General features: G+C 40.7%; 2 protein-coding genes across 2 annotated transcripts; both read left to right on the forward strand.

The window, feature by feature from the left end:
• The first annotated feature begins 1,272 nt into the window (after window positions 1–1,272).
• Window positions 1,273–3,539, forward strand: LOC115797216 (tripartite motif-containing protein 16-like). Its single transcript, XM_030753737.1, has one exon. The coding sequence runs from the start codon at window positions 1,282–1,284 to the stop codon at window positions 2,953–2,955; it is 1,674 nt and encodes a 557-aa protein (XP_030609597.1). The 5' UTR covers window positions 1,273–1,281; the 3' UTR covers window positions 2,956–3,539.
• Window positions 3,540–19,354: 15,815 nt separating this feature from the next.
• Window positions 19,355–22,321, forward strand: LOC115797274 (tripartite motif-containing protein 16-like protein). Its single transcript, XM_030753806.1, has 2 exons — window positions 19,355–19,896; window positions 19,969–22,321. The coding sequence occupies exons 1-2, from the start codon at window positions 19,425–19,427 to the stop codon at window positions 21,084–21,086; spliced, it is 1,590 nt and encodes a 529-aa protein (XP_030609666.1). The 5' UTR covers window positions 19,355–19,424; the 3' UTR covers window positions 21,087–22,321.
• The last annotated feature ends 1,831 nt before the right edge of the window (window positions 22,322–24,152 follow it).

Raw genomic sequence — 24,152 nt, forward strand, 5'->3', positions numbered from 1 at the left:
TGCCAGCCAAGTGGGATCAGCAATTTTAAGTGGCTGCATCTGTATGTATGTATTCTGGTTTTCCTTGTTGCATTCTGTAGACCAGGGGTGTCAAACTCAATCATAGGACAGGCCAAAATTATAATCACCAAAGATGCAGGTTTAATGCATTAAGATGCTTCATTATGTTGCAGAGAAAAGCCGACTCAGACACGTCTCATCTCGGAGCCCTGCTGAGTCTTTTCCTTTGCTTTCCATGAACTGACAGATTTCCTCAGGTAGTTCATCGCACCTGTGTGATAAGGCACGTCACCACATTCAGAAGCTATTTCCTCCAGAAAAGACTGAAACTGCCGTGATTTAAACACTTGCCTCGTTCACTGTCGGTGTTACTGCACTTATTTTTTGTAGTATATGTGGCGGATCTCGCAGGCCATATAAAATTATATCATGAGCTGGATGTGGCCCACGGGCCTCGAGTCTGACACGTGCTATAGACAGTCCCTGTCTTACAAACTGAAAGCAGTGCTGTTAGTTCACAGGACAACTCGTATCACCAAAATCACTGTTGTTTTGACAAAAGTTACAATTTGCTTTTGTGCAGATAGTGCTGTTCATTTTATTCTCTGCTCTTTCCTCTGTCACGTGTGAAAATAACTATGCATACCTCTGAGTGAGGATTGGTCAATGCAGAGCTCAACCTGGAAGCATCTGTTTCTCAGCTCCACTCAGCTGCAGTATTTAACCTCAGCTCTGCTCTGCACTCAGTGCGATTGTCTCTCAGGAAGCTTCTGCTTGGTTACTCTGTGGAACACCTGCCTGTGCTAAACAAAGGAAACTTGCTGCTCCTGCCTGGTCAGGGATGAGGAAAATCTGGAGGTATTTGCCAAGTGTTTAGAAAAAATGTATTAATCTTCTGATTTACATAAGAAAATTATTATGAAAACTGATCAATTTACTATGTAAATATTGAGACAAACATTTTCAATGTGCTCTGTTGTATAACAAAAGGTTAAACTGTTTCTGCTTCTTCCTGGATTCAGTCACAGCCTGATAACTCCTCCCTCTTCACCTCCTCTTTGTCTACATTCTGTTGTCTGTGTTCTGTTAACTGTAATTTCCCCCATTGTGGGACTAATAAAGGTATTCGTATTCGTGTACATGTTTCCTTGTTCAGATCTGCAGTTTGAAGATGGGTGTAACCAACATGTGGTGACATGACAGAGCTGACAGGCTCCATTCACTGCAGAAACACATGCTGCTGAGGTCAGAGCTCAGACCAGTTTCACACTGAGAGGAGAAATGGCGCAGAAAGGAGTTCAGCTGGATCAAAAAGCAATTTCTTGTTCGATCTGTTTGGATCTACTGAAGGATCCGGTGACTATTCCCTGTGGACACAGTTACTGCATGAACTGTATTAAAACACACTTTGATGGAGAGGACAGTAAAGGAATCCACAGCTGCCCTCAGTGCAGGAAGACTTTCATACCGAGGCCTGTCCTGGAGAAAAACACCATGTTAGCAGTTTTACTGGAACAGCTGAAGAAGACTGGACTCCAAGCTGCTCCAGCTGATCACTGCTATGCTGGACCTGAAGATGTGGCCTGTGATGTCTGCACTGGGAGGAAACTGAAAGCCACCAAGTCCTGTTTGGTCTGTGTGATTTCCTACTGTGAAAAACACATTAAGCTTCATTATGAATCTGCTGCCTATGAAAAACACAAGCTGGTGGCCCCCTCCAAGAAGCTCCAGGAGAACATCTGCTCTCGTCATGATGAGGTGATGAAGATTTTCTGTCGTACTGATCAGCAGAGTATCTGTTATCTCTGCACAATGGATGAACATAAAGGCCATGAAACAGTCCCAGCTGCAGCAGAAAGGACTGAGAAGCAGAAGGAGCTCGAGGTGAGACGACTAAACATCCAGCAGAGAATCCAGGACCGAGAGAAAGATGTGAAGCTGCTTCAACAGGAGGTGGAGGCCATCAATGGCTCTGCTGATAAAGCAGTGGAGGACAGTGAGAAGATGTTGACTGAGCTGATCCGTCTGATCCAGAAAAGAAGCTCTGATGTGAAGCAGCAGGTCAGATCCCAGCAGGAAACTGAAGTGAGTCGAGTCAAAGAGCTTCAGGAGAAGCTGGAGCAGGAGATCGCTGAGCTGAAGAGGAAAGACGCCGAGCTGGAGCAGCTCTCACACACAGAGGATCACAACCAGTTTCTACACAACTACCCCTCACTGTCAGCACTCAGTGAGTCTACACACTCATCCAGCATCAATATTGGTCCTCTGAGGTACTTTGAGGATGTGACAGCAGCTGTGTCAGAGACCAGAGATAAACTACAGGACATCCTGAGAGAGGAATGGACAAACATCTCACTGAGAGTCACTGAAGAGGATGTTTTACTGTCACCATCAGAGCCAAAGACCAGAGCTGGATTCTTAAAATATTCACGTGAAATCACACTGGATCCAAACACAGCAAACAGATATCTGTTATTATCTGAGGGGAACAGAAAAGCAACATTAATGGAACAACAACAGTTTTATTCTGACCATCCAGACAGATTCAGTGGATGGTGTCAGGTCCTGAGTAGAGAGAGTCTGACTGGACGTTGTTACTGGGAGGTGGAGTGGAGCGGGGAAGGAGTTTATGTAGCAGTCGCATACAAGAATATCAGCAGAGCAGGGTGGTCAGAAGAATTTTTATTTGGATTTAATGACAAATCTTGGTCGCTATGTTGTGAGACACACAGTTATAAATTTTTCTATAACAAAGTCCAAACTGACCTCTCAGGTCCTCGGTCCTCCAGAGTAGGAGTGTACCTGGATCACAGAGCAGGTATTCTGTCTTTCTACAGCGTCTCTGAAACCATGACTCTCCTCCACAGAGTCCAGACCACATTCACTCAGCCGCTCTATGCTGGACTTTGGCTTTGGTCAGATGGAGTCTCTGTAGAGTTCATTAAGCTGAAATAGTCAGAAGTCATTGAGGGACAGTTGGTTAAAATGTGTGTTTCAGTTTCTTTGGTCTCCATCATTGTTGTGCTGTTTCTTCTCTGCACAGAGATCACCTGTCAGTCACACTTTATGGCTGCTACTTTGACCTCTTATTGGTTGTTGTCCACTTAATGATTGAGTTTGTTTGAACACAGAAATCTAAAATTGTGTTTCCATTTATCTTAAATGTTGTCAAATCACAGGAACACTGTTTCTCTGTGTTTGGCACAGAGATTCAAATATTTTGGGAAGAGGTCAAAGTGACGTGAGAAATTTATCTCAAAGAAATTCTGCTGCACACAAAAGTGTTTCTAGTTTGTACAAAGAAGGAAATAATTACAATCAAAGTGAGCAAACAATAATGAACCTCAGCTTTTTAAGTGACCAAAAGATAACAGCAATGTTTTTGAAAATATCCTCACAGATCAAATGTTACACACTGGATAACAAATGATTTTGATCCTTCCTCTAGAAAAAAATAACACAACAACTGAAAGACCAACAAATAATGTTTGAAAAAGTTTGTGAAGCTTCTTTGTTATTTTCTAATAAATAGATTTTATAGAGGGTCAGTCTGAAGAGTTGTAATATTCTGTGCAGGATAGAATTTGGCCCAGACATGTTTTTAGGTTTCAGTTCAACTTGTTCATGTCTTTGGTTCAATCAAACTATCAGTAAAATATTTCTATATTAAAATATAATTTTTTTGTACTGAATCTAGTTGAAAAGAATATAATGGGAAATTAAAGCCGCAAGCGGCGATAATAGGCCCTCGCCGGCCGCCGCCCAAGCGCTGGTGCCGATTGGAACCGTGCTTTTCCAGCCGTGCCAGTTTTAGCGGTTTTTTTGGCTGCTACATGTGAAAATTTGAAATGGATGAATTGGCTAACTCAAGGAAAAAGATGCCATTTTCCGGACTTTGCCATGGCAACGTCTTACATATTACATCTATTTCACCGGTAGGTTTTTTGTCCAGGGAGATGTGAAGAATGCGTGTACCAAATTTCAGGCATTTGTATGCATTTTTGAGAAAGCAAGGGTCATTTTTCCATCGCAGAAATTTCACATTTTTTCCCATAGGGATAAAATGGGGCAGTTTTGGCATCGTCATGGGAACAGCGTCCAAAATATGACATAGGTGTGATTGACTTTTTTGATCAGGCTGACATCGTGAATCGGTGAGCCAAATTTCATGTATTTTGGGCAAAGTAAGCTGAAATTTTAGTATTGGAGAAATTTCACTTTTTCCCATAGGGATAAAATGGGGCATTTCTGGCTTCGCCATGGCAACGTGGTAGAAAATAGAGTATGGGTGTGAATGGCTTTTTTGATCAGGATGATGTCATGAATGTTGACACAAATTTTCATGCGTTTCAGACAAACTGAAATTCTGGACCTCCATACAAATTTTCGTTTTCTTCTGTAGGGGGCGCTATTGCACCTATAAACTTGATTCCCTAATTGTTGGTTCAGGCCGGTTCAGTAAACAAGTTATTAAATTTTGAGGCTGATCGGCCAAAGATTGTGCGAACGAATGGCGAAACAATATTGCGGCGAGAGACAAAAACGAAGACCAAATTCACGCGGTTGCCATGGCAACACCGTTGAATATTCTATAAAACCTCGCACATCTTTTGATGCCCAACTTGTGAAGATGTTCCTGAGCGATTTTGGTGCCAGTCGGTTTAATGCCCTAGGAAAAGTTAATTCAAGTACGAGGTGTGCAAAAATGCTGAATCGGCAAAGGTCAAAGTTCAGTCCAAGATGGCCGACTTCCTGTTTGTCAGGCGGCAACTCCATAATGTAATTTTTTGTCGGTCTTCATATGGTCTTTTTGTGACGCGAATTTCGTCGTTCTACGACCAACTTTTTTTTGCCCCTCCCATAGGAATGCAAAATTTGAAAATTCTAGGGGGCGCTGTTTCGCCACTTTTTTGAGGTTTTTAATGGCGCCAATAAAAAACAAAATGTTTCACCAGACCTGGCTTGCATGGAAAAATTGGTGAGTTTTCGTATATGTTCAGGGGGTCAAATTAGCGATCGTTTACTCAGAAAGAATAATAAGAATAATAAGAATAAGAATAATGAACGTCGCCAACGATTCCAATAATGCGCCAATCCAGTCACCTTCATATATACGTTTTCGGAAACGTCTCGACACGACCCACGTTGTCGTGAGGTCCATGGTCAATGACGAGCGCGTTGCGCTCGTCATTGACCCAATTTCATAGCGCGAGCTAGCTCATGATGCTAACGATTTCAATTATGGGCTGCTCCATTCACCCCCATATGTACGTTTTCGAGAAGCGTTCGACCTGACCTACCCTGTTTGAGGGTCCGTTGTCAAAGTCGAGCGCTTCGCGCTCGACTTTGACCCTTTTTCGTTTTTCGCGCGAGCGAATACAATAGGCTCCTCGCCGATCACTTCGTGAGGCTCGGGCCTAATAAATGAGGAAAAACACTAAAAAAGTAAAGTGGTGTAATAATTGTACTGAGGTTCAGTCCATCAGTGATGTTCAGTGTATTAGTGACACACAGTAAGTGATCAGTGAGAGGTTAATGTGGCAGTTCAGTGGCGTGACCAGCAGATGGAGCCAGAGAAGCTTTTCGACCTGAACATCAACAATCAGAGAAGAGGAGTTGATGTTGCAGTTTCTACAGCGTCTCTGAAACCATGACTCTCCTCCACAGAGTCCAGTGTTGGGACAAGACGTACTTCCTGAATCACCCCGAGGCCCTGCGTGTTTGTTAATCGGGAAAAATTCATTAGTCAGATGCTGGATCACAATCAAGGAGTTGTTTAATACACACACATACGTCACACAATGTGTTACAGAGTACTCTGGTTCAGAATTGTTGAAGCTACCTAATACAGTCAGTCGGTGCAGCTTCACACAAGTCTGACACCACTCTCTATCTTAGTCCAACTTTTATACTCAGGATTAGACACTGTTAGGGGCTCGACACACGGGGAGCGACGTCGCTCGCTCTCCATTCATTTCCTATGGAGCTTGTGCGATGAGGCGACAATCGCTTGCCCTCCTCCAGCTAAGCGACCGGCGACGTTCGTGCATGTGAAATTTCGAGCTCGTACACGTAGACGTGCACACGCGACCAGGCGACGCGACACAACAAAGTTGGAAAATGTTCTACTTTTGTCGCTGTCGCGTGGCACTAAACCAATCAGCAAGAGTTTCATTGACTGACCAATGAGCGAAGAGTATGCTACACACTGCAGTTTGCAACCACTTTCAGCAGGAAGGAAAGCATCGTTTTAGCTGTGTTTGACTTTCCTATATTATATGACACTTCACGCAGTGATTATCGAGTTAAACATAAAAGGCAGCCATATGAGAACGTGTTGGTGCAAGACTAACGTTAAACAGACGGATAGAGAGGACTTTTGTGCTAATATAGGATGAACGCGAGGTTGTCTTTTTCTTTTGTAGAGGAGACTTAACAGCAAGATTTCTGTCAGTTCCAATAAAATCTTCAGACTCCTCATCTTTATTCCCGTGTCTGACACGGACTGCTTAAAATGTCTAAATCCCTCCAGTTTCATAACCAATCACATTTCTTGGAGACGAGTGACGTAAGAGCGCGATTCGCAAAGCTGCCGTCGCTATCGCGTCCCGTGTGTTCGGTTTCACCCCAGTGGCGATGCGACCCATTCGTCGCTGTCGTTTGTCGCTCCCCGTGTGTCGAGCCCATTACACAGTTACTGAAATATGCACGATGCTGCGTTGTATAGCGGGGGATGCGCAGCCTGCTTATCAGTTCCTTCTCCTGTGACCTTCACTGTCGCCAGCTACCGGCCTCATTTGGGTCCTGTAGACAAAAAAACATCAGACCAAAACACACATTCTTTTCCAGTAACTCATCTAGCATGTGATTTTCCTGCTGCTCAACTATGCAGTCTTATTTCTATCTCCTGTGCAGTGTTATTTCAACACCTTCACCTTGTTGTGAGGATCATTGCTGTGATATGCTACTCAATAGTATAGTTATATTTATATAGTTATATCTGTGGTCTGTCTACTGTGCAGCTTATTTTACACTCCTTCCTTCACCAGACCACATTCACTCAGCCGCTCTATGCTGGGATTAATCTTTGGTCACATGGAGACTCTGCAGAGTTCATTAATCTGAAATAGTCAGAAGTCATTGAGGGACAGTTGGTTAAAATGTGTGTTTCAGTTTCTTTGGTCTCCATCATTGTTGTGCTGTTTCTTCTCTGCACAGAGATCACCTGTCAGTCACACTATATGGCTGCTACTTTGACATCTTATTGTTTGTTGTCCAGTTAATGACTGAGTTTGTTTGTGTGGTGCTGCATCTTGTGTCCGTTTGCAGGGAAGCTCTCACTGCTCATGATGATTTTTTTTTTTTTTTCAGTGAAACTGACTTTTGTGCTCATGAACGTTAAGAAATTTAAATGTCTCACTAATATTTTCTCAGATTTTACTGATTTTGTATTTGAACAAACTGCAGATTTAGGTGATGAGTAAAGCTGCTGGTTTTGTTTATGCTTCGCTGTATCATTATTATTGTTGCTTCCATTATTTTCAGGTAGGAAACAGATGCAGAGCTGCAGTTATTGTGGATCTACTGTTAACCAACATCTGCAGCATTTTTACATTTTTAAAAAGGTTCAATAAACGGGTTTTTGGGATTTTTGCTTTGATAAATGCAGCTTTATGAATGCACTTTATTCTTGCTCTTGAACACAGTTTCATAATTATATTGAAGTTAATATTTTTTCCCTGAAAACAATGGCAAAGGTCTTCAAATAAAAACTTTTCACAACTATGTGTCTGTTATTGACAATATCATACACGTTTTTGTTGAGCTGCTGTTTTGTGCGGTTTCTGAAAGAAATTTTCAGAATGATTGTGTCCATAACTTAAACTTTCAGAACTAAAATATTAAAAATGTTAAACTCAGTGTCTGCTTCAAAAAGTGTTGTACTCAAGACCACCTAACCCGAGACTGACACAAGACCAAGACCAGTGCCTGACGCTACATGACACAATAAAATGTGAAACATGATCAAAATCACTTCTCAGATTGATCTGAAAGATCACCTAGATATTAAACACTCACACCTCAAATAAATATGACCATCTTTATTTAATACTCCTGGGTGACTTCCATATATGGGTGACTTCCATATATGGACACAGTATGTATGTATATGTGTATATATATATACACACACACACACACACACACACACACACACACACACACTGTGTACATCCATTTTATTCATTGCATATGCCACTTAACCAGATGTCAATGTCAGGACTGTTACACTTATATATATACTTTTATGCCTATATATTTATACTGCTATACTTTACAATTTAGGATAGTATTGTACTCTTCTTATTTATTTATTATGCTAATATTTATTGATGGCTAGTTAAATGTTTACTGTTTATTGTTGCACCATGGTTCTGAAAGTAACAGAATTTCAATCCTGTGTGTGTCCTGTACATATTGCAGATTCGACAATAGAGCTGACTTTGACTTATCACAGAATGTAAAACAATTATTCATAGTTCATCACAATAGTCTTGACTTTTCTCTGCCATTCATAAACAATACATAAAGTTATTTTGTTTTTAAACCAACAACAATCTTTGTAAAAATGGGTGCTATTTCAAAACCACATAGTTAAATGTGTAAAACTGAACAATGATTGACAATAAGAACTAAAGCCTTTAGATTAAAGCTTGAAGCTGCAGTATGTAACTTGTATAAAAAAAAACTGTTTTTTACATATTTGTTAAAAACTGTCACCATGTCATGACAGTATGAGACAGATAATCTGCGAAAAAACTCGAGCTCCTCCACCTCCTCCCTGAACTGCTCGTGTCTCTCCTCGTGTATGCCGTGCTTAATGTAGTTGTGTGCGATACTTTGAGATTTGGTATCAATCCTATGCCAAGTAAACACAGGGCCATTATCACCAATACTGATACCAATACTTTTCAATAATTATGAAGAATTTTCATGAAGTTTAACTGGTTTGAGATTTTTTTTCCTTTGGATCATTAAAAGTCAGGACAGAATTGGCCAAAGTTTATATGTAAGTAAAAAATAAAAGTTATTGTTCTGAAACAATAAATCATTAACAAAACAATTTTCCCAATACATTGTTGTCTGGATTTTTTTTTTCATAAATGAAGTGTACAAAATCATCACTCAAGAACAAATGCAAACTTTTTTTTCCAGGTAGATTGTTCAGAAAGTATTATAAAAAATGTAATAAAAAATGTCCCTTCATTCACTAATTTTATAGATTTTTTCTAAAATAATCAAATTGTACAAATTTCATTTTAAATTTGCTTTAAATGTTTCATAGCAATTCCCCCCCCCCCCAAAAAATAAAATATGTTATGTGTCACATGACAGTATAACAAAACACTGTGGGGAGGGGAGGAGCAAAGTGTGCCTGCTCTGTGCTGTGACAGGAGCGACACTTAGACAGTCAGCTCGCATCTTTGATGAAACCGCAGCACTGCATACAGGAGAGAAACTGAAGCCAAAGTATCGATCTCATTACACTGATATTGATCAATACCAATACCAACGTTGGCATCCATATTATGGATATTAGGATCGATTTGCCCACTACTAGCTCAATGTACTAATGGCGGAGAAACAACTTACTTACTTCTCTGCCGTTTCCATTGGTGGTGGCCATGGTAACTTCAGGGTTCTAGCAAAAAATATTTCTCAGCCCAGCGCTAACGCTAATGCTAATTAGTAAGCCAATGGTAACCGCGAAATGCCACTCCCGCTTATTAATTGATGTAACTTAAAAGCACCTCTGAAGCCTTGGCGTAATCAGTTTTTTTGGATGTGTAGTTACATTCCTCCAAGTGCATGTCATATCATTTTGGATTTATATATCATGCATTTAATGTGTCCCAGAGTGCCGTTTCCTTCCACTAATGTGTTTGCAGAAATCACGTAAAAAAATACACAACAGAAACAATTCAATTCAATTCAATTCAACTTTATTTATATAGCGCCAAATCACAACAAACTGTCGCCTCAAGGCGCTTTGTATTGTGGGTAAAGACCCTACAATAATACAGAGAAAACCCAACAGTCAAAACGACCCCCTATGAGCAAGCACTTGGCGACAGTGGAAAGGAAAAACTCCCTTTTAACAGGAAGAAACCTCCAGCAGAACCAGGCTCAGGGAGGGGCAGTCATCTGCCGCGACTGGTTGGGCTGAGGGGAGAGAAAGACATGCTGTGGAAGAGAGCCAGAGATTAATATCAATTAATGATTAAATGCAGAGTGGAGTATAAACAAAGTAAATAAGGTGAATGAGAAACGGTGCATTATGTGAACCCCCCAGCAGACTAGGCCTATAGCAGCATAACTAAGGGATGGTTCAGGGTCACCTGATCCAGCCCTAACTATAAGCTTGATCATAAAGGAAAGTTTTAAGCCTAATCTTAAAAATAGAGAGGGTGTCTGTCTCCCGAATCCAAGATGGGAGCTGGTTCCACAGAAGAGGGGCCTGAAAGCTGAAGGCTCTGCCTCCCATTCTACTCTTAAGTATCCTAGGAACCACAAGTAAGCCAGCAGTCTGAGAGCGAAGTGCTCTGTTGGGGTGATATGGTACTATGAGGTCTTTGAGATAAGATGGTGCCTGATTATTCAAGACCTTGTAGGTGAGGAGAAGAATTTTAAATTCTATTCTAGATTTAACAGGGAGCCAATGAAGAGAAGCCAATATGGGAGAAATATGCTCTCTCTTTCTAGTCCCTGTCAGTACTCTAGCTGCAGCATTTTGGATCAGCTGAAGGCTTTTCAGGGAGCTTTTAGGACAGCCTGATAATATTGAATTACAATAGTCCACCCTAGAAGTAATAAATGCATGAATGAGCTTTTCAGCATCACTCTGAGAAAGGATTTTTCTAATTTTAGAAATATTGCGCAAATGCAAAAAAGCGGTCCTACATATTTGTTTAATATGTGCATTGAAGGACATATCCTGGTCAAAAATGACTCCAAGATTTCTCACAGTGTTACTGGAGGCCAAAGTAATGCCATCCAGAGTAAGTATCTGGTTAGACACCATGTTTCTAAGATTTGTGGGGCCGAGAACAAGAATTTCAGTTTTATCTGAATTTAGAAGCAGGAAATTAGAGGTCATCCAGGCCTTAATATCTTTAAGACATTCCTGCAGTTTAACTAATTGATGTGTGTCATCTGGCTTCATTGATAGGTAAAGCTGAGTATCATCTGCATAACAATGAAAATTGATGCAGTGCTTTCTAATAATACTGCCTAAGGGAAGCATGTATAATGTAACTAAAATTGGTCCTAGCACAGAACCCTGTGGAACTCCATAATTAACCTTAGTGTGTGAAGAAGACTCCCCATTTACATGAACAAATTGGAGTCTATGAGATAAATATGATTCAAACCACTGCAGTGCAGTACCTTTAATACCTATAGCAAGCTCTAATCTCTGTAATAAAATGTTATGGTCAACAGTATCAAAAGCTGCACTGAGGTCCAACAGGACAAGAACAGAGATGAGTCCACTGTCAGAGGCTGTAAGAAGATCATTGGTAACCTTTACTAATGCTGTTTCTGTACTGTGATGAATTCTGAAACCTGACTGAAACTCTTCAAATAAACTGTTCCTCTGCAGATGATCAGTTAGCTGTTTTACATGTAAGCTGTTTTAAATGTAAATGTTACTAAGAAATGATCAGACAGGAGGGGGCTTTCGGGGAATACTGATAAGTCTTCAGTTTCTATGCCATATGTTAGGACAAGATCCAGAGTATGATTAAAGTGGTGGGTGGGCTCCTTTACATTTTGAGAGAAGCCAATTGAATCTAACAATAGATTAAATGCAGTGTTGAGGCTGTCATTCTCAGCATCTACATGGATGTTAAAATCACCCACTATAATTATTTTATCTGAACTGAGCACTAAATCAGATAAAAAGTCTGAGAAATCAGACAGAAACTCTGAGTAAGGACCAGGTGGACGATAGATAATAACAAATAAAACAGGTTTTTGATTTTCCCAATTAGGATGGACAAGACTAAGAGTCAGGCTTTCAAAAGAATGAAAACTTTGTCTGGGTCTTTGATTAATTAATAAGCTGGAATTGAAGATTGCAGATAATCCTCCTCCTCGACCTGTGCTTCGAGCATTCTGACAGTTACTGTGACTCGGGGGTAACATAATCCAGATTTTTTAACAATCAGATGCTAAAAGCATTTCCTACATTTGAATATCAGCCACCATGTTGTGAGCATAAACTATCACTTTTTAATGCAAGAACAGGAAGTGACATCATCTTGCTGGGAACTGCAGTTTTTCATTCTTGAAGGCCTCTCATAGCTCCACTGGTGCTGAAAACTAATGTTTGACTTTGGCTTTCTGAATACAAGTAGGGCTGCAACTATCAATTATTTTAGTAATCAAGTATTCAGTTGATTACTCCGTCAATTAATCACGTAATTGGATAAGAAATTTCTTATTTTAACAATTCATCAGAATATTTTAACTTCCATACTGCAGATGTTTCTCTGTGTAAAACAAACAGGGTGGATGGAGAGGCTACAAAGTTCTCTGTTCTTCATGTTGCTGATCAGGGGGTTGATGAAGGACCTCCAGCTGTTTCCCAGTAAAGGTTTAAGGTGGTTACGGGAACAAGAGCTCCTTTCTCTCCACCTGAGCTCACTGTCTCAGTAAGGGCTCTGCCTGAGTGAGACGATGTGACAAAGATCAGGAAGACACAGACGATACACACACGAGGTGATCAGGGAGAGAGGACACACCAGGGAGCACAGCGGAACAAGACAAGGGAGTAAAACTGAATACGATACAAAGGACTGCCAAAGTAAAACAGGAAGTAAACATGGAAACAAATGCTGACTTGTACAACACAGGGAAGCAGACACACAGAGGGGTTACAACACCTAAACTAGAGCAACAAGATCATAGACAACAGAGGAGGAGTTAAACTACAACACATGGAACAGAGACCCAGGGGCCTATTCCAGAAAGCAGGTTTTGCTAATAACTCTGAGTTTGTTAACCCTAAAATGAGGGAAACTGTGGTTTTCAGTTCCAGAAAGAGCTAACTCCAACTCTGAGTCAGTTACCGGTAACAGACTCTGTGAACCTAACCTGGCAGGTTTTATCCAGTTTGTTATTATTGTACGTAACATGAAGCTTTCACAGTCGTTCACTCGTCAACAGGCTGTAAGGACGGAGACACCGATGATGTCGCCGATTTATAATGAGGCAGCTGCAGCTGTCAGACTGTCAGTCAGTTCCTCTGAAACATTTACTGTAGTTACTGTAGCATCACTGTTACATCACACTGATCTGGATGAAGCTGCTGACACAGAAAACACTGTGGATGGAAAAATGTCCGGAAACTAACTTCACCGCGGTCAGATACCGGAGATGATGTGAATGAGTGATGATGAGGCTGAAATATTTGAAGACTTGAAAACTGAACTAAATGGATTTAAAGTGACTTAAATGATGTCATTTTGAAGGTTACGTTGTCTGAAATTCAGAGTGAGATTTTCCACTGAAAATCACCAAAATCGGTGATCATAGGCTCTATAACGGATCCGCAAACCGTGCCCGAGTCCACCCGCGCAGCAGGAGGATCCAGATGGATCAGGATCACGGATTCAGCCGCGATAAGGCCCAGATCCAGTTCAGGCTCCAGTTATTTTGCAGCTCATCCAGCTTGGATCTGTTCATAATGGATTCATCTTCCCGACACGATCTGCATTCTTTAATTAAAATGCCTCATCCTCCCAAAATGTGCTGAATTTTAAAACCTATAAAGCTGAGACATTTATCACAGCATGTTTGCCTTTACTGGTAAAACTTTACATTCATTACAGACTTGTTGTGGCACTCTTCAGGCTCTCTTGGAGTCAAAGGTCAAATTTGTGTGTCTGAAAATGTTCAGAGGCTCTTTGTGTTTTTCAGTCTGCTTTTCTTTGCATTTGGGTCCTAACCAGCTACACTGCACAACATGACCCCAAAAGTGGGTGAAATACTTCCCACTGATTTATAATGTGTGGTGGATGTTGGAGCTCTTTGTCTTCAGTAAATATCCTGTAACGGTCGTGTGGCAGAATCTGGACCCAAATGCAGGATTCAGGTAACAGAGGATGAACTCAAAATTGAAACTGAGAAAATGACGAGTCACTGTAATCAGCTTGACCCACTCTGTCATCATAGACAAAATAAAAGTTTGTTATAAAATATATATTTTATTTGATGTCTGCTGTCATCATTTTGTCAGGTGTTCTTATTTTAGTTCACATTTAAAACATTTAATATTAAAGAATCAGAAGATTATACATGTGCATCACAGCCATTAAAGCAGTGCTGTGACTCTCCTCCTGAGAAGAGCAGAAATTCTGGGCTAAGCATAAAACTTTCTCCTACAAGCAAAACAGATACAGAGAGCCTTCGTCATTGGTCCGTCCAGTGGCTCTCATGGCTCAGATTTCTTCCATCAGTGATAAAAGCTCTGTAAAAGAAACACTTCATTACAAGGCAGTTTTATCCAGCTTAGTAACAGGACATGGTGACATTTACTCACTCTCCTTACACCTAATTGTTCATATTGTGGCAAAAACCCTCAAACATAAGATAAACATATTTTTCCCAGAGACCGTGAAGGCCATGAATAACATAAACACGTTTCCCCAAAGCCTTGAAGTCAGCCTGGTGTCCACCGGTCCACCATCTGTCTGCTCTCTATCTAATTTAATTATTGATTAAATTGTCTATTATTTGCTTCAGCCACTACTTATTTATTAATTTCTCTTCTTTTTCATTAAACATTGTGATTTTGTTCATAGAGTAAAAAATAAAACTCAACAAATCCCCCCGTTCACACCTTTTAATGTGTGAATCCACTTTCGTCCCACCGTGGTTATTAACCTGTTAATCAAAACTCTTAAGAACAATAATAGCATGATTATAATATATTTGTCAAATGCAATGAGGCACAATAAGACAAACATGCTCTAAATTATTCCCTTTCTGAGCCCTCTCCCTGGTCGTGTTCCTTAATGAAGGTCAGCTCACATCCTTTCAGAGACAGAGTCATCACCCACAGACAGCTCAGAGCACCTCTTTCAGCAGTTAAGTATGGAAAAAGCAAAATTATTATAAACACTCATATTTTCCAAAATTTCCCTCCTTTTCTATAATAATTATGCTATTTAAAAACAAACAAAATGAAAAGCAACTGGCCTAAAGTACGATACATAAAAATCATGATTACTTGCAAACACAACATATGAGTCAGAGTGCATCTGTTTACAGCACATTACATAAGCTAATTACTCATGATCACACCTTTATCAATTGGGACTTACTGGTAGATAATTGATCCTGTCATTACAGTGTCAAACCCTTTTTATTTATTTATTTTTTGTCTTTTTCCTAAGAATTAGTTCTTTAATTCTTACAGCAACTGCAATGAAGACCAGGAGAGAAAAGATTAGTCCAATCAATTTCCCAAAACATTTTCCCATTATTACACTTACAGGTTTTATTTATTTCTGAGCCCTCTACTAATTTTTCTGACTGTGCTCTGGAGCCTTGAATTGCTTTGGTTGAGTATTATTTAAACTGAATGTACAGCACAGGGCACTGACCAGTGGATGCAAAAATTGCGTATGCCCTATATGCAATGCATAGGGGCACCGCACATGCAGAGGTGGTAAAAGTACTGACATTCTATACTTAAGTAGAAGTACAAGTACTTGTGTTAAAAAATACTTTGGTAAAAGTCGAAGTATTGGTTCAACATCTTTACTTAACTAAAAGTAAAAAAAGTACAGGCTTTGAAATGTACTCAAAGTAAGAAAGTAAAAGCCGCTCTTTGGAGGACGTTTCTACCTGCTATTTTTCTGTAAAGCTAACTGAACCTCATTGTAATAATATAAAATAATACATGAGAATACAAATGTTATTCCACTCTAAATTTTAATTCTAATGAATGCACTCAGCTTGAAACTGTTATGTAGGACACAAACTGTCAAAGGGAATTTAAACACAGCTCTATTCTCTGTGTCCTCCATAGTAGAGGGTGACTGTGCCTCCACCTAAATACAAACATGAGGATACTCAGGGGTTACAGTGGGATTCAGAAGGTGGAGGAACCCTAAGATCAGCTGTAGTGGCTCTGCATGGGGAGAAGAATCACAGCTTTCTATTGTAGCTGCAGTAAATGATGTTGGTGTGCAGGCTGTGATCAGCTGACCTGCTGCTGCTGCTGCTCTGAGGTTTACTGCTCTGTGTGGATGAACTGAACTCACAAAGATGTAACCCAGTATTTCACAGCTATCTGAGCTGATCTCCATCCCCTACACTGACAGCATACAGGCTGCAGAAATGTTGGATTCAGTGAATGAATCTCAGCATCAGCAGCTTTGATTCATACTCATCTCTGCTGCACTGATGTAACCTGTAACTCTGACCATGAACACAGCCTCTGTGCACCAACACAGAGCTTTACTATAAATAAATGTAGCAGAATGGATTCTAATTGGTTGCCTGCTATGACTGGGCAGTCATGGTATAAAAGGGCGGTGTGTAACACCATATTGTGATCTTGCTCTCGGTGATGCACACGCTTCCAGGTTTTCATTCACGTTTCTCCTGGCTGTAGCAGTATGCTGGTGGTAACCTTGTAGCCCTCCCTCCATAAGCTTTGGGTATGGTATGACTCCCTTTTTTATTGTAAAGCGATTTTAATCCTGTAGCTTATTTGCCTTTTAATTTGTAGGTAGTAGCTGGGGAAGCCCCATACTGGCCAATTTGGTCCCTGCAAGCATTGATTGACTGGTATGTAATTCCGCTGGTTTCTGTTTACATTCAATATTTTCGCCAGTCATTTTAATATTTATTGTGTTATAGGGTGTTTGGGCCTGGGTCGGCGGCGTGTTGCTTTCCACGGCGCCGCCATCGCTTCCCCGGGATAAAGCTACAGTGTGCTGCTGTTTTGCCTTTCCCCTTTTTTTATACAAGTGTTTTATGCGGAGGAGTAGAGCCGCTGCTCCTCCACATCGAAAGGAGCCAGTTGAGGTGGCTCGGGCATCTGATTAGGATGCCTTCTGGCCGCCTCCTGGGTGAGGTGTTCCGGGCATGTCCCACCGGGAAGAGGCCCCGTGGTAGACCCAGGACACGCTGGAGAGATTATGTATCTCGGCTGGCCTGGGAACGCCTTGGGGTCCCTCCGGATGACCTGGAGGAGGTGGCTGGGGAGAGGGAAGCCTGGGCTTCTCTGCTTAGGCTCCTGCCCCCGCGACCCGGCCCCGGATAAGCGGAAGAAAATGGATGGATGGATGGATGGATGTTTTATGCCCGCTGCCTTGCTTTAATATTGGTGCGATCCCTTCGATGTTGTGCCGGCAGGAAGACTGCGCAGAGGAGAGTTTTAGCACCATTGTTATGCACGGGCGTGCTTCTATTTTGTTTTATTGCACGCCTGCCGGTTTTTAAGGTCAGCGGGCTGTGGGGATTTTATTTGAGAACCAGGGTTTTATTAATATGCGTGTGTGGTGTGTAATTTCTCACCCACACTGTTTTTATTATTTGAAGGCTTGTTTTTATTTTGCTGATGAGTCTTTTTTTTTTAATAAAAGTGATTAAAATTGTAATTTGTTTTATTTCTTTTATTTAGGAGCTGACGGCTGCCGTGATCATATCTGGGTGCCCCCTGGTGGCGGGATCTATTTTTGTGTGCCGTGACTGACTGTCTAAGATTTCGTGTGGCACTTAGGTTTTGTGTGTGCGTGTGCTGGTGACGGGTATTAAGTATTCACGTGTGCGGTGGTGATCTTCAGCCCTTCCTCAAGCACCTCATTCGACACGGGTAAGCCGCAGCTCCCAGTTTATTTTTTTATATTGTTTTATGCAATCGTTGTTTTATTGTTTCTTATGAACAAAATAAATTATTTTGTTTTATATCTTACAACGTCTCTGTCGTAAGTGAAACGAACCTGAGTGTCCTTCTTGTGCTGGTGAATTGGCGTCTGTTGAAGGAATATTTCCCTGGGTGGAATTCCCAGTGTTATGTGTTATTATTCCTCTGTTTAGGCTCAGATCGTTTGATGCTTGAGGTGAACTGCCCGGAAATGCAAACTTCTCTCTGACGTGTTAAAAAGTAAGGAGTCTGTTTGAAAATGTAAGAAGTAGAAAGTACAAATACTTGCGTAAAAAGTAGGGAGTAAAAAGTAGTCAGAAAATAAATACTCAAGTAAATTACAGATACCTAAAAAATCTACTTAAGAACAGTAACAAAGTATTTGTACTTTGTTACTTCTCACCTCTGCACTCAGTGTGAGACAGATTTCTACTCAGGGAGCTTCTGCTTGGTTACTCTCTGAAATAACCTGCCTGTGCTAATCAGAGCTCCCCCTGCTGGTGGAAAAGAAGCTAGAGAAAAAAATCACATGGATCTGAGTCAGAGGAAACTAACCTTCAGCTGGATCAAGAGGTTTTAGAGTCTTGTTGTAGTGAAATTCTGAGTTGTTGTTATTGTCTGTTTATTAAAATCTCTTCCTGTTCTGCCATTCAATCCTTTTGTGTGGAAATCATGACAGTTTTTCCCCTCAGATTTGGTCCATATTATATTTACACATGTAGACACACAAAGTACTTGTCTTGTTTAATTAGTTACTGATTTATTTGTTCATGTACAGCAGGAACTCGTTTACATTTTTGTTGTCTATTTAGGGGCGAGGAAAATCTGATGGCTGTTACCAATTGTTTAAAGCAGGGATCCTCAAATCCAGGCCTCGAGGTCCGGTGTCCTGCAGGTTTTAGATGTGTCTCTGCTTCAACACACCTGAGTCAAATATAGAAGTCATTAGCCGGACTCTGCAGAATTTGACTGCATACTGAGGAGGTAATTCAGCCATTTGAATCAGGTGTGTTGGATCACGGACACATCTAAAAGCTGCAGGACACCAGACCTCGAGGCCTGGATTTGAGGATCCTTAGTTTAAAGTAATAATGTTCAAAAATATTTATTAATCTTCTGATTTACATAAGAAAATCTAATTATGAAAACTGATCTATTTACTACTGAAATATTGAGCAGACAAACATGTTCAATGTGCTCTGTTGTATAACAAAAGGTTAAACTGTGTTTGCTTCAATCTGCTCCTCTTCCTGGAATGAAGCACAGCCTGATAACTCCTCCCTCTTCACCTCCTCTCTGTTTCCTCGTTCCCTCTCCTTCAGATCTGCAGTTTGAAGATGGGTGTAACCAACATGTGGTGACGTGTCAGAGCTGAAAGGCTCCATTCACTGCAGAAACACATGCTGTTGAGATCAGAGCTCAGACTAGTTTCAGTTATGAGGAAGTGAAACTCACACAGTCACTGACACTGAGAGGAGAAATGGCGCAGAAAGGAGTTCAGCTGGACCGAGAAACCTTCTCTTGTTCCATCTGTTTGGATCTACTGAAGGATCCGGTGACTATTCCCTGTGGACACAGTTACTGCATGAACTGTATTAAAAGATTCTGGGATGAAGAGGAGGAGAAGAAGAAACTCCACAGCTGCCCTCAGTGCAGGAAGACTTTCACACTGAGGCCTGTCCTGGAGAAAAGCACCATGTTAGCAGTTTTAGTGGAGCAGCTGAAGAAGACTGGACTCCAAGCTGCTCCAGCTGATCACGGCTATGCTGGACCTGAAGATGTGGCCTGTGATGTCTGCACTGGGAGGAAGCTGAAAGCCATCAAGTCCTGTTTGGTCTGTGTGATTTCCTACTGTGAAAAACACATTAAGCTTCATTATGAATCTGCTGCCTTTGAAAAACACAAGCTGGTGGCCCCCTCCAAGAAGCTCCAGGAGAACATCTGCTCTCGTCATGATGAGGTGATGAAGATTTTCTGTCATACTGATCAGCAGAGTATCTGTTATCTCTGCACAATGGATGAACATCAAGGCCATGAAACAGTCCCAGCTGCAGCAGAAAGGACTGAGAAGCAGAAGGAGCTCGAGGTGAGACGACTAAACATCCAGCAGAGAATCCAGGACCGAGAGAAAGATGTGAAGCTGCTTCAACAGGAGGTGGAGGCCATCAATGACTCTGCTGATAAAGCAGTGGAGGACAGTGAGAAGATGTTGACTGAGCTGATCCGTCTGATCCAGAAAAGAAGCTCTGATGTGAAGCAGCAGGTCAGATCCCAGCAGGAAACTGAAGTGAGTCGAGTCAAAGAGCTTCAGGAGAAGCTGGAGCAGGAGATCGCTGAGCTGAAGAGGAAAGACGCCGAGCTGGAGCAGCTCTCACACACAGAGGATCACAACCAGTTTCTACACAACTACCCCTCACTGTCAGCACTCAGTGAGTCTACACACACATCCAGCATCAATATTGGTCCTCTGAGGTACTTTGAGGATGTGACAGCAGCTGTGTCAGAGACCAGAGATAAACTACAGGACATCCTGAGAGAGGAATGGACAAACATCTCACTGAGAGTCACTGAAGAGGATGTTTTACTGTCACCATCAGAGCCAAAGACCAGAGCTGAATTCTTAAAATATTCACATGAAATCACACTGGATCCAAACACAGCAAACAGATATCTGTTATTATCTGAGGGGAACAGAAAAGTAACAAGAATGAAACAACAACAGTCTTATTCTGATCATCCAGACAGATTCAGTGGATGGGGTCAGGTCCTGAGTAGAGAGAGTCTGACTGGACGTTGTTACTGGGAGGTGGAGTGGAGCGGGGAAGGAGTTTATGTAGCAGTCGCATACAAGGATATCAGCAGAGCAGGGAGATTTGGAGTCAATGACAAATCTTGGTCATTACTCTGTGATGCAAACAGTTATAAATTTTTCTATAACAAAGTCCAAACTCCCCTCTCAGGTCCTCGGTCCTCCAGAGTAGGAGTGTACCTGGATCACAGAGCAGGTATTCTGTCTTTCTACAGCGTCTCTGAAACCATGACTCTCCTCCACAGAGTCCAGACCACATTCACTCAGCTGCTCTATGCTGGACTTTGGCTTTGGTCAGATGGAGTCTCTGCAGAGTTGATTAAGCTGAAATAGTCAGAAGTCATTGAGGGACAGTTGGTTAAAATGTGTGTTTCAGTTTCTTTGGTCTCCATCATTGTTGTGCTGTTTCTTCTCTGCACAGAGATCACCTGTCAGTCACTTTATGGCTGCTACTTTGACATCTTATTGTTTGTTGTCCACTTAATGATTGAGTTTGTTTGAACACAGAAATCTAAAATTGTGTTTCCATTTATCTTAAATGTTGTCAAATCACAGGAACACTGTTTCTCTGTGTTTGGCACAAAGATTCAAATATTTTGGGAAGAGGTCAGAGTGACGTGAGAAATTTATCTCAAAGAAATTCTGCTGCACACAAAAGTGTTTCTAGTTTGTACAAAGAAGGAAATAATTACAATCAAAGTGAGCAAACAATAATGAACCTCAGCTTTTTAAATGACCAAAAGATAACCGCAATGTTTTTGAAAATATCCTCACAGATCAAATGTTACACACTGGATAACAAATGATTTTGATCCTTCCTCTAGAAAAAAATAACACAACAACTGAAAGACCAACAAATAATATTTGAAAAAGTTTGTGAAGCTTCTTTGTTATTTTCTAATAAATAGATTTTATAGAGGGTCAGTCTGAAGAGTTGTAATATTCTGTGCAGGATAAAATTTGGCCCAGACATGTTTTTAGGTTTCAGTTCATGTCTTTGGTTCAATCAGACTATCAGTAAAAAATTTTTCTTTTTTTAAATATTGAAAAAATTTTACTGAATGTAGTTGAAAAAGTATGAAATTGAAATAAATGAGGAAAAACACTAAAAAGTAAAGTGGTGTAATGATTGTACTGAGGTTCAGTCCATCAGTGATGTTCAGTGTATTAGGCTACGTTCACACCGCAGCCTGAAGTGACCCAAATACGATTTTTTTCGCCCTCATGCGACCTCTATCCTATCTTGTCATGCCAGTCTGAACAACACAGATCCGATTTTTTTCAAATGTGCCCTGTGTCTGTACGTCCAGGTCACATTTATCCGTCCTGCACGTCATTGATACTCGACAAACGTCACTATTCTGCGTCCCATTACGCGGACACAGGAAGGTAAAATGTGTGACTTCCACAAACATTGAGCACGCTCGCTACTTGTGACGTTATCCCGTCCTGTACTGCGCATGCAAGTGTAAACATACAATAGTTGAAAATAAGGGCGTAGGAAGTAGTTTAGTATTGGGGGGGGGACACATATCGCAAACCTGACAGGTCCGTAAATACTATGAGCAAAGCATAAAAAATGCTATTTGATCTTTTACTTTTTTCTTTTTCAAATGTTTCTTGGAAAAATAGTGTTGTGTACACCTACATTACTGCATGTATAATTTGCATATATATATGTTTTATAATTATAAGATGTGGACAAACCACCAAACAAAATGGCTTGAGTCTTTTATGAAGCATAATGACCATGTCATTCCAGGTTTACCTTATCAGCTGGTCACACTGGTACAAAGGAGTATTAGGGCCACATTGAAAAAAAAAATAAATTGTGCATCTTGAGAATAAATTCAAAATTTTGAGAAAAAAGTCAAAATGTGCAGATTAAAGTCGCTTCAAGCCAAACAAACACGTCTGTTATCCCCTCCAGGATGTCTTGTATTATAAGTTAGTGAAACTATACTTTAGAATCAGTTTTAGTAACAAGGAAATGATTTCTCTTTTAGTACATAAATACGATGTAGTTATAAGTATGAGGACGTTAAAGAGAGAGCATAGAAAGCTGCATCTGCTCAGAAGGAAAAACCCACAAACTGGCACTGGTTAAATGCAAGGATGGCTGCACCTTCGTACAGTACAGAGGGGACATGCAGAACCACAAGACACAATAACACAGCTGATCAAGTTGTTTCTACCCAAAGGCATTCTGTAGAGAGTACAGCAGCTGTGGCTGTTATTTGACTTGAAATGACGACTTCAACGATTTTGACTTTATTCTCAAAAAGCTCAAAATGATTAATTTTTTTCTCAATGTGGCCCTCACATTCATATACCTTCATATACTAGCAAGCTAAATATTTCAGTAGTACAAAAATAATTTAGTAACACACAGAAGTGCAAAGTTTGATATGTTTTATTGGCCGAAAATGTCACAGCTGGGTGCAGGCAAGGCAGGGAGGACCTCAGTGCAGGACACGACGAGAGCTAGGTTCAGTCAAGATTTATTGGTTGTGCTGCACAACACACTGAAGACAAAACACACAGCGAAAACTAACAAGGACCCAAACACTGAACTAAACAACACTGAGACTTAAATACACAGAGTACACGAAGGGTGAGGGGAAACAGCTGAGCACAACAGGTGAAATGAATGAACCTAATGACAAAGGCGAAGCAAAACTAAACACAAAGCACAAGGAACACGAGACTGTCAAAATAAAACAGGAACTGACTAAACATAACAGACGCAGACCTAACACTGAAAATTTGACAAAGGGGACATAACAAAAAACCAAGAAGGAAAAGTAAACAGCATACTTGAACAACGATATAACTATAAGAAACACCAAGAGACATAACCTGACAAATACAACAAAAGAAAGCTACACAAAAACTCAAAACGCTGGGCCACCGGCCCACGACCATAACAGAAAACATTTAACAATGATCAAAAATGCATTTATGTAGGCTGACTGGCAACAGAGCTGGTTCTTTAATTAAACAACGTTCTGACATGAAAAAAATCCTCACAGATAATATAATGAACAAATTATTCACTTTTTAAGTAAAAAAAAACCCCAGCTATTAAAATATGCCTATTCGGTTTGAAACACTAATCTAATAAATCAAAATAAATATCAATAAAAATAATAAGCAAAAGAAATAAATAAAAGTGATACCTCTCAAATTTAATAGAAAAGCTGTGTGCCTCTTTACAGCCCTGCATTTATCCAAACAGGTACACAAAGGGTTAAAAACATTGGCCTAAGCAGAAGAGCCAAAATGATTTTTCCGCCTCTCATTTGAAATTGATTGCAAATTGACTTCTTGTCCAGTAAGTAAACTTTATCCTGTGTATGAAAGTAAACTGACAAACAGCCATATTCATGGTAACATTCC

The sequence above is a fragment of the Archocentrus centrarchus genome, chromosome 18, assembly GCF_007364275.1.
Source record: "Archocentrus centrarchus isolate MPI-CPG fArcCen1 chromosome 18, fArcCen1, whole genome shotgun sequence".
Taxonomy (NCBI): Eukaryota; Metazoa; Chordata; class Actinopteri; order Cichliformes; family Cichlidae; genus Archocentrus; species Archocentrus centrarchus.